The sequence below is a fragment of the Vipera berus genome, assembly GCF_964194415.1.
Source record: "Vipera berus genome assembly, chromosome: 5".
Lineage (NCBI taxonomy): Eukaryota > Metazoa > Chordata > Lepidosauria > Squamata > Viperidae > Vipera > Vipera berus.
In genome coordinates this window covers 39172691-39189638 of record NC_138207.1, presented here as the reverse complement: position 1 = coordinate 39189638, position 16948 = coordinate 39172691, and the positions used below count along the sequence as shown (strand labels likewise).

The window sequence follows — 16948 nt, the reverse complement described above, 5'->3', positions numbered from 1 at the left end:
TAGAAGTGCAGCTAAAGAGGCTGCAATGCTGGCTGGTATGATGAGGAGAGGTGCACAGTTTGCTATGAATTGCACATATATTTTTATTTATTTATTTTTATTTTTATTCCATTTATATCCCGCCCTTCTCCGAAGACTCAGGGCGGCTTACAAGCTTAGCAGTAGCCTTCATTCTATGTATATGCCTGCTTATTAGGGCTTTCATACACCCCCCAAGCAGCATTATTACAAAGTCAGCTTAATTGCCCCCAACAATCTGGGTCCTCATATACTTGAATGTTATTTGTTCCAACCCACTGCATGGAGAACAGCTACTTGTGGAAGCAGCCAGAGTAAGCAGCCAGAGGTGATGCCGTCTCTTTGCCCCAGATTCTGTGCTACCATGGAAATGGGATTGTTGGTGCTGCACCCTTGCCAATGTGTGTCTGAGTAACCCACCCATCCTAGGAACCCTGTTCATTGTGACAGATGCTTTTGCTGCCCAAGCATGACTAATTGAGAGAGCAGACATGGGAAGAGTGGTTTCCACTCCATAAGACATCAGGATGGGCTTTAATTATGCATCAGGATGTTTGGCAGTACCACTGCTCATCTCTCATGAGTTCTGTGTTTCCCTTCATAGCTCTTGTCATCTGCTGTTTTCTCAGTAGTCAGTTTATGGTTTAACTCTTTCATTTGTCTGAAATGGTATAGGGTTTCCTGCCTGAGCATGGGGTGGTTGCTGTTGTTGCTGTTGTTATTGTTGTTGTTGTTATTCATGCGTTCACATAATGCCCAAATTCTTTCTTCCTTCCTGACTGAATCTTCTATTTCTTTGCTCCTTATAATCTTTGGTACTCAACGCTTAGGACAAAAATGTAGATGTTCCATTGAGAAAATGGTTTTGCTATTTCCTAAATTAACAATATTAATAAATAAATAAATAATATAATGATAATAACATCCAATCTGGACATCTGGCTGACTGTGCAATGAAGCAACATAACCAGAACTGAAGAGAAAACCCCCCGGAGAAAATCGCAAAATATAAAGACCTGAAAATAGAAGTAGAATGACAAATAGGCACTTTGAGAGCTATCCCAAAATGACAGCAGCACCATCTGAACACCATCAGCACTGAGAAATTCACCATAAGTCAAATACAAAAGGTAACTTTACTTTGAAAAGCTTACATCCTGTGATGGTACTTCTAATACCATTAAATCCAGTTTAAACATCTGGCTAACAGTGTGATCAACCAACGCAATTATAATGGTGGTTCACACACTAAGCCAAATGTTTAGACCAGATTTGGCATTTTTGTCCACTGATCGAGTCCTTCCCAAGGACTTGGGATAGGGTAGATGATGTTGCTGCCAGTGCAATAACAAATAGTATTGGTAATAGTGAGTGTTCTTGAAAGATTCTTCTCTTGATATTAACCTCTCTCAATATGGCCAGGCCCACACATAGATAAATGTTCCAGTTCTGGAGTGGGGAAATGTTTAATCTTCTTAATCTTCCCTGCAGCTGGGATTCCTGGCTGGGAAATGATGTGCATTTTAGTCCAATAAAGCTGCAGGACAGTAGGTCAGAGAAAGTAGTTCCCTAGTATAAAAATAAATAGAATGCAACTAAATTACAAAAAGGTGTATTTTTTTCATTAACATGAATACCCAATTGAGACCTAATACGAACTGTAAAATGTATTCAATGTATCCAACTGTAGCCCATCAATTAAATGTAGCAGAAATAGTTATTTTTTATTGGAAAGAATCATATTTAATATTTCTAAACAGAAGAAAGATCTTTGGGAGAGAAATTTAAAATATTTTTCCCCAACTTCACATTGCCCATAATTTCTGGAGGATGCTAAATAGGAGAAAGCTCATCTGGATACTCCCTTTTCCATGAACCTCCAAAAGACTGTTCTAAGAAATCAAACTGAAAGTGTAGTTGCATAGAAAACCTGTACTGTTAATGGTGCATATTTTCAAGTTAAGGGACCACAGAATTAATCGGCAGTAGGAATTTTAGGTATGACATGGGAGAAAACATTTGTTACCAAAAGATACTAAGCATTTCATCCTAATGGTCTTGATCTGTATTTTGTCACTTTTATGAATATAACATTTTCTTTGATATTTCAACTTACATGTGTATGAATGATATACAAATTAATGTAATAATTTACTATTCAGTTCTTTGGACACCAGGGGATTTGCGGAGCACTTTACAAGATCAATCAGTAAATGAAACAATATAGCTATAAAACTATTTCAGCTAGTGTAATAAAAAAAGATTGCAATTTAAATAAACAAATTTAATATATAAGAGCATCTTTTAAGTCATGAAACTAATCCTTGATTAATGGCATCCTATTCTGAACAAGTTACGTGTTTTGCAAGTCTCAAATCATGCTCATCTTGTTGAGTTTCTGATTATTAGCTCTCATTTGCACTATTATTGGCTCGAAAAAATTTGTGTCATATACAGGGGATAGTTAAGTGTCATCTGCTTGTGGTCTGATATTGTAATCTAAGTTCTCAGGTGAACTCAGAGCAATATTTTCAGACCAGTTCAACCTTAGAGGGAAAAAATGAAATTAGAGTGCTTTCTGGAACACTGCTGATAGCAAAAGATCCCAAGGACTTCTAATGGAAGAAGTATGCTGCTTTGTAGGTATGAATATAAATTGGAAGTATCATATAAATATCCTTCAATGGTGCTATTAAGATACTTAATAACTTCTGCTTTTCCATCCAATAATAATTTTGAATTTAGAACATTTATAGAACTGATGATATGTAAAGGTGTATCTGCATCTAAGATCCTTGTCCCTAGCCATTCCATTTTCTCTCTTCCTGCATTGAGCTGGAATGTCAGAAGTACTCAAAGACAATCTTGTATTAGCCCAAGACTTTTTCTCACTGTACGGTAACTGTAGCAGGAACTCAGAATGTGCCAATCAGCTGCAACTGACCAAGAAGGAAGAACCAAAATCGGCCTCCGGTGGATACTCCTCACCTATCCCTGCCCTTGCTTCTTCATCTCATGTTTATGTTTGTAATATAAAACTGCAGAAATCTAGGGGAGTAGTTCAACATCATTATAAAAGCCTGGGTAAGAACCCTGGGACACTGAAGCAGCTTAATGGCTTGTGGGAAAAGACAAAAAAAACAAACAAACAACCTCCAAGATAGAGATTGGCATTAGTTCCTGCCAACAGGAAATTGGAAACTTGGAATATCCAGTATCATAAATTCCAAATCAAATTTGAGCTTCTGGTTCTGAAAAAAAAAGAAGTTGGACACTTCCCAATATCTCATCTAAAATTGCTGTAAGATTAGAAAATGTCTTGTTTGGTTTGCAGATATTACAGAAATGTCATGTGTGCTGGTATCTTTTATTTAGAGGCACCTAACCATTAGCCCCATCTCCACTGCTGCAGAGAATGCTAGAGCTTGTTGGAAATTTCTACTATTTAAATATATGATGAAGAAGAGTAGTGCTCTGTTCAAAATCAGCAGCCTATCACAAGCAGACAGTTGTCTCCAGACAGACTATAAAACAGTTATTTGTTCAAAGTCACAATACCTTTTTTCTCCTCTAGTCAGTATAGCTCAGTCAGGACAGATTTTTCCTGTGTTCCATGGATAATGTCAAAGAGGCCTGTGACCTCCATGATGAATTGCTGAGACTGTTTTGTGCTAGACACCTTTGATCTAGTATTGATTTGGCTAGGCTGCCTGGCTAATGGATAAAAATTGTCCTTTTTCTTTCCCTATCTTCGATATCTTCCCAAGAAGAGCAGTGAAGTGGCAATTCTCTCAGTCTCTGCTTGCACAACACACTGAATAATAAAGTACCTAAGCCATTTTAGTCCTGTGTGTCCACTGAACTAAGATCATATTGCTAGTCAATAATTTAGAGTATCCCATGAAGCCCCCAAAATGGCTTATTTAAATTAATTATGAGTGCACCTGCCTGTAAATAAAATGTCTGGGTTGGTTGTAGTATACTAAATTCTTACCTGGAGTTCCAGATAAGCTAGGTTTTAATAATATAAAATCATACCTCCAAATCTGTAAGATGATGTATGATAAGAAACTGTTGCATATTTATATTAGGTTTCCTGTGGAACTGATTTTTTTTCCCTTTTGTTTCATTATGCATCTATTTCACTTTTCATAATACCCATCCTTAATAACCAAGTCAATTGAACCACAGTCCCTGAATATAAAGCATTATGTGATTTTCTGCGAGAAGAATTTTAGATGAATTGTTGGACTCTGGGATGATCTGGCTACTCCTTTTTCCTGCCGTTTTATTATTTTAGATTTGTAGGCAAAGCAGAATGGTAAGCTAGTAAAAGACTGATTGTGTTTCTGTGAAAATGGCAACAGATCAAAACTCCAAAGACCAAGTGTTTATAACCTTTTCAGGTTGCCAGCATGTAATGGTCAAAAAATATAAAGTCTCTTAGGAGAGAAAATCTCTTGTGAGTTTTTGCAAGATTCTGGTGTTCTTGCATGAGTTCTGGCTGGTGCATGTGCCTGGAATACAAACAGCCTGCCTGTTTATCAGTTTCTCAGATAATGTATGTGTGAAGTGGGTTTCACCTTTCCCTTTGTCTGACTGGACTTTGAAGAATAGGATTGACTGATGCAAGTGTTACAGAAATTGTTAGCTGAATATTTGTCTTGTTTCTTGGATTCTGTGCATGGATCCTGTGCTGAATGTGTGTCATATGAGTGTAAAGAATGCTCTATGCAATGCCAGTATTCCTACATAAACTCCTTAGGCAAAATAAATGTGATTGGGTTAGGCAGAATAATATTCGAGGAAGATAAACTTTTATTTAAAAACAATCTGGAAATGTTTTTACCTTGCAGCAATGATGTGAAATACCAATATGTTAAGTTGGAGAAAGCAGTTACAATGTAGGGCAGAAACAAGCAACCTTTAAGACATGGAATTTTGAGAGAATGGGGCTGGTTTTCCAAAATGGCTTTCATGGTGAGGAAGATCAAGAAGACAGACAAGTTGTGATATTCTTCACATCCCCTGGCACCTCAAGACTTCCCTGTATGGATAGATATTATTTCTTTTTGTTTTCCTTTCGTATCTTAACACTTTTTAATTGAATATTATTTTATACTTTTTAACATAGAGTGTTTATTCGAATTGAAGTGGTTTGCATTGTAATCACTTCATATTAACAAGAACCTACAAAAGTTAGGAAAAAGCAGAATTGTAGACCACAGAAGGGGCATCAATCAACTAACTTCTCATTTTCTACTATCTGGCCCAGTCAGACCATGACACACACCGTGTCTGCACATACCTCATCTTTAACAAGCGTAAGGACCTCTACCCCCATTTGAAGATGATACTGCATCTGAGGAACTTTATCTCATAACTCATGTACTAGAATGAAGGCTCTTTCTTATTTTAAATGCCACAAAATTGTTTGTTTTTTTAGGTATTGAAGATTCAGTGTGTCTGGTTAGACAACACGACCAACTTAGCCAGCTTCTCTCCTGGAGTATTGATTTAGTCTCATGTATCACCAGTGCATAATTAATTATTACATTTGTATGCCACCTGACTGAACAACTTTGAGACCCTCACAACAAAGAATTACAATAAAATCATTAAAAATAAAGGTAAAAGATGGCAAGTGTGATGAACTCTATCAGTATTGTAGAAACAATTGAAGCAGTCCTAGCTACTCTGAAGGAATCTAGAAGATACACCATCATAAAAGGAAGACCACTAAGATATCTCCATCCTGGTTTTTATTCTTTTACAATTGCAGATGGTGACAAACATAAAAAGGAGGCTAAGTAGTAACTTAGTCAGTGTGGTGTAGTTGTCAGGACCCACCCCAATCCACGTCTTAGGAAAACAAAAACTCTTGGAGTCAGTTCTAGTCCAAAAGGAATCTTTACTAGGACATGCTTGGTTGTGGGAATACAAGACAGGACTTAGTATTGTTTTACAAACTGAAATTTTATAAAGGGTACCCGGTTCAACCCCCCCCCCCTTCCCTCAACCCCATTTGGTCAGCCCCCATCCTTCTACTTCGTGTCATCCCTTTCGTGGGGAAAAAGGAACTTTGAATCTTTATGGTTATTGCCTTCTTCCTCTCCAGAATTAAAAGAAGACACAAGCCAGATGCCTTCTTCTCTAACCCTCCCTTTTGTTCCCCCCAGTTCAAAAGGTTCCCTTGGCCTTTGAAATAACCTAAGGCAGGCTGAATCCACATATGCTCCTCCTTCCTCTGGAGATGGCAGAATCCATAGGGGGGAGGGATAATGTTTTAAACATACATTTATGAATGTGATATAAATGAATTCTGACAGTAGTAGTTAAGGCACCAGGCTAGAAACCAGGAAACTGTAAGCGGGATGAATACTTGTCACTGTCTTAGCCAAACCCATCTCACAGGAGTGTTCTTGTGAAGAAATTAGGAGAAAAAAAGTATTAGGTATGTTCATTGCCTTATTTATAAAAACAAAATGTGGCTCAAAAATTTATAAATAAATAAATATCCAGAGAAATTCTGTCTTTTTAGGACCTCTCTGGAGTTCAAGATTAATTGAACTGAATTACAATGTTCACACAACAGCCTTTATCTTGACTCAATTAAGCTGTCATGTGAATAGAGCCATTATCAACCAAATGAGATATTACCTAGCAGTTGGATATTTTAATCTCATATACAGAAACATTTTCCTCCTGCTCTAGGAATTATATACGGTAAGATGGCGTAAACCAGACATGTCAAACTCACGACGTCACGTGACATCACATGACATATCGGAGCTTTTTCTCCATTGCCGGCAATGGGGTGGGTGCGGTTTCCTGATGATGTGTCCGGCCCGCGGGCTGGCAGTTTGACACCGCTGGCGTAAACTAAACTAAATTCATCTACGTAGTATAGCCTTGTTCACTTTAGATTAACCTGTGTTCAAACTATTTTACTGTGAAGGAAAATAAAATTCTAGGTAACTACTATTCTAGCAATTCCAGTACGTTCACATGCAATTGACCACTTATGTCCATCCTTAGGAGCAAAGCTTCATACAATGTAAGTAGTCCCCAACTTACAACCATTTGTTTAGTGACCATTTGAAGTTACAATGGTACTGAAAAAATGATTTATCCTTGAACTTACAAAAGTTGCAGCATCTCCATGGTCAAAATTTGGGCAGTTGACAACTAGCATACTGTATATTTATGAGATCGTGTGATCGCCATTTGCAATCTTCCCAGATGGCCTCCAACAAGCAAAGTCAATGGGGGAAAACCATATTCACTTAACAACCATGTGATTCACTTAAAAACAGCAATAAGTCATTTAACAACCATGGCAAAAAAAGCTCTTAAAATCAGTTGTGACTCACTTAATAACCACCTTGTTTAGCAACAAAAATTCTGGTCCCAATTGTGGTTGTAAGTTGAGGACTATCTGTGGTTTCCCTTCTCGGTATCACTGACTGACAATAAACCTATTCAGCAAGTCCACATAGCAAAGAGCAAGAAAAACCTGCCGTGCAGATTTCTGATATCAGGAAACTCACTGCTACTAAGAGTAGTATCTTTCTTTGTGCCTCAGCCTTGGCATATTTTGCATAATTTTCCCCTTCATACAAACTGATATTTTTTTTATTTTTAAGCCAGGTACTACTGTGTCCTTGACGAGAGGCTTTGTGGTCTATCCTTCCTGTGTTCTTTGATTTACTTAGTTACCTTCTGTTCCTAAAGAGAAAGATGTTAGCACATTATTTGGTCTTTGATTGCTAGCCTTTGTCCTGAAAACTACTTTTCTTCATCCTCAATTTATTTTATTACTAATTTACCCCAACATTTGGGGCAGATTTCAGTTACAGAAAAATGTTTTTAGAAATACTTCATATTTTTAAAGGTTATTAAAGAAAAACAAAACTGTTTTGAAAGAATTAGCTTTTAATCATGGGTAAATAATTGCTTATGTAAGAACTAGAAATATAAAAATTATATAAGCATTCTAATACAGAGAATATGTCTTGTGCCATTTGTAGCATTTCAGTTAACAAATGCATAAAACTATTTGGATCTATCAGTTTCCTGAAAATAGGAATTCTCAAATACAGCTATCTTTAAAAGTATTTAACAAAAACTAACATTGGCAAATTATCAAATTATTGATTAGAAAAATGATTATTGTTCTAGCAGTTTTCAATCACTTTATGGATTATCCCAGAAAGTATTAGGACACATTCTTGCAAGACATATACAATGAATTCAGATGCCTACTAAATTGGACTAACATTTTTTCCGATCATCTGTTTGTTTCTATAAATTGATGGAGGTGATTGTTGATATTTTATTAGGATATTTAGATATTGATTAGGATATTTTGATATATTTAAATATTTTGTTGTATGTTGTGTGTGATTGCTTACAATTTATCATGAAGGAGAGGGACTTGTGTCTCTTCTTTTTGTACTATTTTGCAACTTCCAAATTCTAGTCCTTTATGATGAAACAAATAAGCTGCAAACGTGGAAACCATGTCTGGGTCCATTGTAGGGAAGTTGTGAGCTTTTGTTTCATTATATAAAAGCCTCAGACCAGCTTGCATTTCTCATTCATACATTTTGGTATAGTCTCTGAGTTAACAACTGAATGCTGTTGTACAAAAGAATTCTGGGAAAGAGAAGATCCAGAATTGGATCTTTTGATATTTTCATGTTATACAAGTAAGAGCAATGCAATTTAATTGGTTGATGAAGGTGTGTGTGTGTGTGTGTGTGTGTGTGTGTGTGTGTTGTGTGTGTTGTGTGTGTTTGCGTGTGTGTTAGTTAATCTTTTTTCATAAATCCCATACAGTAGTGGAGAATGTAGATTTAGGAGTTTGCTTCATCAATAGAATTGAAGTTAGCTAGTAAAAATGTGTGTGAATTCTTGCAATATTGCTGACATCTACCATCCAGGAGCAGATTTTTCATTATTTATATTCTGATTTTTTTTCTTTGTTCTTGTTATAAGCCACCTTGAATGTTGGAATAAACAAAAGATAAGCTGTAAATTCAATATGAGAAGTATAATTTCAGAATAATTGCTAAAATTCATTCTGTATCCTCCTCCTATCTATCCTATAACCTCAAAGGTATATCTGACTAGCCAGATGTCCTATTTTACCAGATCAATTTGAACAATGTCTGGTTTTTTAAAAAGTTATTTAAGTAGAAGCAGAAGATATGTATGCACAGGTTACCTAGTCATAATTTTTCTGACATGGTGAGTTGCATTTTTTAATTCAAATTTACATTCATAAATTAACAAATGCGGATTTTATGTAAATGTTTTTCATGTCATGCTCTGTTTTTGTGGATATTTTTCTTAATTCTTTCTCTCCTTCTTGACAATGCATAAATGGCCCAAAATGGAATTATGAGTTGGTGCTTGTAGAAGTATGATAAAATGTCATGGAACAGTGGAACCCTTCTACAAGGAATCATTCCTCCTGCTGCCCTTGTTGGTGTTAAAAAGAAATTGTCTCTGGAAAAGAAATTGTCTCTGGCATCGATAGCGATGGCTGCTGGAGACAATACTGTTTATTCTCTCCTTTCCCATTAAAGGAAAATCAGTCTGCTATGTCCCCATCTTGCCATACTTTTGTTTTTGTTTTTTAAAGAAGTGCTAAATAGTTGTACCATTCCTATAAACAACAATTCCCTTCTTTTCCACAAGCTAATCATATTTTTCATGATAGCTCTGTAATGCTATAGTGCTAAATTAGCTGGCGTTAAGCCTTATCCACCGAATACTGTATAGTGCTGAAGAAAAATAAGGTATTTTACCTTTTTCTGGCAGGAGGTTTTGATGGAATGGAAATGTGTGAAAAATTCCAAACCAATAAAGACCCTTGCTGTTGCACTCCTGCTGGTATGCCCTCGGCACAGGATGCTCATTAAACCTAAAGAGAGCTCCTATCTTTACAGCAGGCGCAACAGAGGGAATTAGCATAGTTAATTAAGGCTCTTGATGAATGGCATTGTAAAGTTTCTTAATTAACCAATGACTCCTAGGGGGGAGATGGTCTTAAACCAAGGTTGAGTTAAAATGTTTTCCTTTAAAATGTTTTCCTTTTTGTGCATTTAATTAGCATAATGAGAAATGCTGGTTTTTTTCATTGTTGTGTGTAGAAAGGTAGGTTTTTTTTTGTAGATGGGCTTTACATATGGGAGCGTGTCAAGAGAAGTATAGAACAGACACCATCATGTCTTCTCTTGAGTTAGCATAGGAAGCTGCAGACTATAGAAAGATAATTAATTGCCGAGCAAGAAACAAGTCACTCACCTATCTTAAAACTAAACCAAATGCTGGAAACTTTGAAACTACAAAGAAAGCAATCTTATCAAAAATAATAATAATAATAATAATAATAATAATAATAATAATAATAATAATAATAATAATAATAATAATAATAATAATAATTGAAAGTAATGCAGTAGAAGTTTTTTGACACAGTGGTAACATCTGCTTTTATAATAAAACATTATCAAGTAATCAGGCCAGCTCAGAGACCATCAAAGACTCCACAAAAATATAAGTAATATCCTGCTATTTTCCTCAATAAAGAATTAAAGATTAGGGCCAATTTCTTAACACTTTTTATTGCCTCAGTTCTCTGATGGGACAAAGGATTTGTTTATTTATTTATAAAATGTATATACTTCACTTTGGATAGCTCTAAATGCTAAACCTTAGAATAACAGTACAACACGCCCTATTCTTATGCAAAAACTATTAAAATCAATACATTAAACATAATAGTGTATTTTATCAGTACTGTATATGCTAAAGGGGGAGCTGTTATAGATTTTCTGATAAACAATAGAAACTTTTCCATATAGCTGTGTTTCTTTCAAAATGAAAAACCTGGCTGAGAAAAAAACTGAATTGCTTAGACTAGTTTGCTTACTTAGAGGGTCTCTGGTTGGGTACCCTTTGTTTCTATCTTCATACTTCATCGCTTCAGCATAGACTCTGTGTGCTTCTTATTCCTTGTATCAGTGACCACACTGAAGCATACTGAAAATGTTAAATCATTTGCTTAAAGCTATAGGCTAGAAAGGGACGCGGTGGCTCAGTGGGTTAGGACGCTGAGCTTGTCGATCAGAAGGTCGGCAGTTTGGCGGGTCGAATCCCGAGTGCCGTGTAACAGAGTGAGCGCCTGTTACTCGTCCCAGCTTCTGCCAACATAGCAGTTCGAAAGCATGTAAAAATGCAAGTAGAAAAATAGGGACCACTATGGTGGGAAGGTAACAGCGTTCTGTGCGCCTTTGGCGTCTAGTCATGCCGGCCACATGACCACGGAGACGTCCTCGGACAAGCGCTGGCTCTTCGGCTTTGAAACGGAGATGAGCACCAACCCCTAGAGTTGGAACCGACTAGCACGCATGTGCGGGGGAACTTTTACCTTTACCTATAGGCTAGAAATTTAAATCCATGCAGTTTGAATCCACTTATACCTCATTTTCAGTTTTGTCTGATTCTAGGGCCCTTAGTCAAGAATCTAGATAATAATAATAATAATAATAATAATAATAATAATAATAATAATAATAATAATAATAATAATAATAATAATAATAAGAAGAAGAAGAAGAAGAAGAAGAAGAAGAAGAAGAAGTTGGAAGGGACCTTGGAGGTCATCTAGTCCAACCCCCTGCTCAGGCAGGAAACCCTATACCATTTCAGACAAATGGCTGGCCAGTCTCTTCTTAAAAACTTCCAGTGTTGTAGCATTCACCGCTTCTGGAGGCAGGTTGTTCCACTGGTTAATTGTTCTAACTGTCAGGAAGTTTCTCCTTAGTTCTAGGTTGCTTCTCTCCTTGATTAGTTTCCATCCGTTGCTTCTTGTCCTGCCTTCGGGTACTTTGGAGAATAGCTTGACTGCCTCTTCTTTGTGGCAACCCCTGATTCTAGATAAAGAAACGAGTATTGCTTAATAAGAGGAGTACCAAATTTTGAAGTCCTGTAGCAATGGGTTGATAATATGCCTGCAAAGTACTGGTCACCAAGAAACCAGATTTTCTTTAGGAAATACCAACACATCTAGAGAAGACGAAAGTGAAGTGTACAGTATAAGCCTGAGATATGGCATAATGTTATATCATGGTAGCTTGCAGTGCTTCAAATCAATCATATATATGCCATTTAGATGTTTTTGGTTTAAATCTTATGTTCCATCTTTTCTCAGAATTACACACATCAGTTCTAATCTTGTGATTTTTCCCTTACTTAACTTGCAAGATCATTAAACTGCTTTTGATTCAACATTTCTTCTACTTGGATAGATTTTTAATTCTCTAGAAAATGTCTTTGAATGCAATGAAGACAAATTTCAAAGAATTATTTTAACAAAATAATTCATAATAATAAAAATGAACTACAGATAATAATAATAATAATAATAATAATAATAATAATAATAATAATAATAATAATAATAATAATAATAATAATAATAATAAGAAGAAGAAGAAGAAGAAGAAGAAGAAGAAGAAGAAGAAGAAGAAGACGAAGAAGTTGGAAGGGACCTTGGAGGTCATCTAGTCCAACCCCCTGCTCAGGCAGGAAACCCTATACCATTTCAGACAAATGGCTGTCCAGTCTCTTCTTAAAAACTTCCAGTGTTGGAGCATTCACCACTTCTGGAGGCAGGTTGTTTCACTGGTTAGTTGTTCTAACTGTCAGGAAGTTACTCCTTAGTTCTATGTTGCTTCTCTCCTTGACTAGTTTCCATCCGTTGCTTCTTGTCCTGCTTTCAGGTGCTTTGGAGAATAGCTTGACTCCCTCTTCTTTGTGGCAGCCCCTGAGATATTGGAACACTGCTATCATGTCACCCCTCACCCTTCTCTTCATTAAACTACACATACCCAATTCCAGCAACCGTTCCCTATATGTTTTAGCCTCCAGTCCCCCAATCATCTTTGTTGCTCTTCTCTGTACTCTTTGGTCGTGGTGACCAAAACTGGATGCAGTATTCCAGGTGTGGCCTTACCAAGGCATTGTAAAGTGGTATTAGTACTTTACATGATCTTGATTCTATCCCTCTGTTAATGCAGCCTAGCACTGTGTTGGCTTTTTTGGCAGCTGCAGCACACTGCTGGCTCATATTTAAGTGATTGTCCACTAGGACTCCGAGATCTCTCTCACAGTTACTACTATCGAGCAAGGTACCACCTATACTATACCTGTGCATTTGATTTTTCCTGCCTAAATGTAGAACCTTACTTTTTTCACCATTGAATTTCATTTTGTTAGATAGTGCCCAGTGTTCGAGTCTGTCCAGATCCTCCTGTATCTTAAGCCTATCTTCTGGAGTATTGGCTATTCCTGCCAGCTTGGTGTCATCTGCAAATTTGATGAGTTCCCCATCTATCCCCTCATCCAAATCGTTGATGAAGATGTTGAAGAGCACTGGGCCCAGAACCCAATATATATTGTTGTGGTTTGACTTGTTGGAAAATGCCTGTAATAATTAGAATCTGTTCATAAAATAAGATGTTATGAAAAATATACCTATGATATCAGTAACTAGAGAATTAAAATGTCACTTTGAGTTTCTTGCCGAGATAACAGAGGATAAAACTAAATCCTTTTTGAGTCAATCAAGTTACATGATATAACAACATTTGGATCTTGTTATTTTATCATTTTATATTCCTTCTCATACTACCGTATATGATAAGTATCATCATGTAGTTTTACTAAAGTTTCTGTTTCTTGAACTTTTAGGTAGCTCAGAAGTTTAAAATTTCTGCCATTTTAGTATGTTTTACAAATTATAAAATGATCAAGTATATAAGTATTTGAAATCTGGGGGTTTAAAGAGAATGGATAATGCTTGAGGAGAGGGGTTTAAAAGGCCCTTTTTAAAATGTTTCCTCTTTATTGTGCTGAACCTGCCAATTGATGGAATAAGGTGGATGACCTTCAACTATTGCTTTGGCAACCATTTCACTGTGTCTAAACTACGCAGTTCTTAGGAATGTCTGTATGCAGGCTAGTCCGGTCTTCCTTTTACAGATACAGGTTTGAGGAACCTTGTTGAATGTTTTGCAACAATGTTTAAGGTTATTTTTTTCTCTTTGACCCTGAGATCATTTGTGAATAATTTTCAAAAATGGAAAATTAACTTAAGTACCCCCATTTTCACATCTCATTTGGATAAGAATTATGCTTCTAAAATACCTGCTTATGGGTTGAATGGGATATACAGGATTGTGACTGATCTCAACATTCATGGCTACTGTTCAATCTCTAATTGTTGTTTTCCTTTACAGTTGGGAAGACATCCCTGATCACAAGATTCATGTATGACAGTTTTGACAACACATATCAGGTTAGCTGTTTTATTTTCAATCACTTGATATATGCTAATGAAGAAGAATGTTTCTGGGTTAGTAGGCTGTGAATGTGAAAGCTTGCATTGATATTTTTTTCTAATTTTATTTAATAGCAGTGCTGCATACCGATTAAATTATTGTTTGTTGCTCAGTCAGCCATGTTCAGACCGGATTTGGCATTTTTGTCCACCTATCGAGTCCTTCCCAAGGAGCTGGGATAAGCACATGTGAACGTTTGTTAGCGTTTAAGGTATTGTCACAGGTCATAGGATATAAGCTGTTCAGAGTAATATTAACTGCCTTTTGCAATTGATTAATGGTGATTTTGTCAGTGCTGATAGTATTCAATTGATGCCCCAGTTGTTTTGCAATTGCGCCCAAGCATCTATTGCTTTTGGTACACCTTAGCTTTCTTTTGCTACAGTCATTCTATTTCTATTTGCAGGCCTTTGTATTTTATTATCTTCTCCAGTTCTTTCTCTTCTATTCTGCTGTCTGCAGGTACTGCCATGTCCACTATGCAGACATTTTTTTGTCTTTCTTTTATTATTATTAGCCACCTGAAACCTGAAATTTCTAAATCATCTTCAAATAAAAAGGTCATTGCAGTAGACCAGCCTTTCAATTAAGAACTATATGAGTTACCAAAGCCAATCTGCCTTCTTCAGAGATAGATGTCACTACTTTATCAGTCAGAGCCTCTAAAACCATTCTCGCCTCTAATAATATGTGGCCATTCAGCATCAGTGATGGACCCAGAACAACCTCTACAGTACAATTATATAACTTAATGGAGAATACAACTCCATCAAAATCAAGTGTATTTCCCAAAACCCTGCTCCCAGTTATAGCTTCATCTTACTTGAATGCAACTTCTGGTTTATTTTCCCATATTCACAGTTTTATGCCTGGATAAATTGGAATGTCTGCTACATGCAGACCTGATTCCATAGGAAAAATACATTGAGAAAATAAATTTAGCTGAACATTATCAGCGTATTGATGACACCAAGTTCCAATTTATTTTATTTATTTATTTATTTTAATTCCATTTATATCCCGCTCTTCTCTGAAGACTCAGGGCGGCTTACAAGCTTAGCAGTAGCCTTCATTCTATGTATATGCCTGCTTATTAGGGCTTTCACACACACCCCAAGCGGCATTATTACAAAGTCAGCTTAATTGCCCCCAACAATCTGGGTCCTCATTTTACCTACCTCGGAAGGATGGAAGGCTGAGTCAACCTTGTGTGAGTGATCCTTCCCTATACGGCTTCATATAGATATTAAATAATATGAAAAACAAAATGGAACCTTGAGCAATTTCTATTTCTAGTAGTTAGAGATAAAATGTTAACTACTGAAGACAGCATCCTAGGAAGGATACCATGGCCAGCAGTATTAAAACCAGTGAGAAATCCAAGGGTATCAACACAATGCATCCTCCTATCTCCTTCCCAGGCAATAAAGGCCATCTCCATTCCAAAATCCATTTGCAAGTAATTTATTACAACTCAAATCTGGACTACATAAGTTATTGTACTGTTATCTGGGCAAGACACATCTGCTATTCTGAGCAAAACAAAACAATTGTTTAGTTATCTTTTAACTTCCATAATGTCCCTGACCTCCAAATCTGCTCCAATTTGTGTGTGTGTGTGTGTGTGTGTGTGTGTATTTCCCCCCACTCTGCTTTGTCCTGTTTTCCCCACTAGAAATGGCTGTTAGCAACACACAAGGAGGGGATACTTTCCTAAGAGCTCACAATTCAAGAATACCAATGTTAACTTGGATTGCCAACAAAGTTCTGTCTGTGACAAAACAGAACACAAAATTGCTTTCTCCTTCGAACTAGGGCATTTACAACTGAATTGTCTCCTCCCTCCCTCCCTTCATTCATTCATTCATTCATTCCTCCCCTGCTTTTTTTTAAAAAAAACTGCCAGAGGCTCCGGGCATAGGTGGCAACAGATAGGCAGTGGTGGGCAGAAGCTTCACATTTTGACCCCTCCCCCCTGTTGTTGCCTCTGCGTGTCTCTCAGTTCACCTCTCCCAGACTCACATTTGTGTTTCTGTGTACACGTGAGAGGGTCTCACCCCTTGCAGCCCCGTGCCCTCAACAGAGACTTTCTGCGATGGCAGGCTGCAAACTAATGAAAGCTATATTTTTGGAGTACTTGTTTTTTCCCCCAACATGCCGCTGATCACATTGTGCCCTGGCCCCCTCAGCTCCCGCCCCAAGCCCCGTGGAAGGCTACAAGAAACTCCCATCGCACCTTCTCTTATCTCTCCCATTCTTTTCTTCCCCAATGCCACAGTGTGAGGCTGCAAGGAGTGACACACACACAAACACACACCTCTGTGCATGGGTCTGGGAGTGAAGTGTGGTGGGTTAACACACAACAAGATGATGCCAGGCAGTGAATTCAGCTCTTTATTTGTAGAGAAGAACCAGCAACAGAATGGGCTGCCTGTGCCCTTTATATACTCTGGCTGCTGAGCTGACAGCCAATCAATTTAACCAGGCTTTCCCGCCGAAAGCTGAGCCACGCCTTG

At 37.1% G+C, this 16948-nt stretch overlaps 1 protein-coding gene across 2 annotated transcripts in view; it reads left to right on the top strand.

Moving 5' to 3' along the window:
* RAB6B (RAB6B, member RAS oncogene family) overlaps nucleotides 1-16948 on the top strand; it is a 65926-nt gene that overhangs the window by 8839 nt on the left and 40139 nt on the right. For both annotated transcript variants that reach the window (XR_014026675.1, XM_081329536.1), the window contains exon 2: nucleotides 14331-14389. Coding sequence is in view for 1 of the 2 variants with exons in the window: in XM_081329536.1 (XP_081185662.1) it covers nucleotides 14331-14389 (59 nt within the window). In the remaining variant the exon portion in view is untranslated. The remainder of the gene's footprint in view (nucleotides 1-14330; nucleotides 14390-16948) is intronic.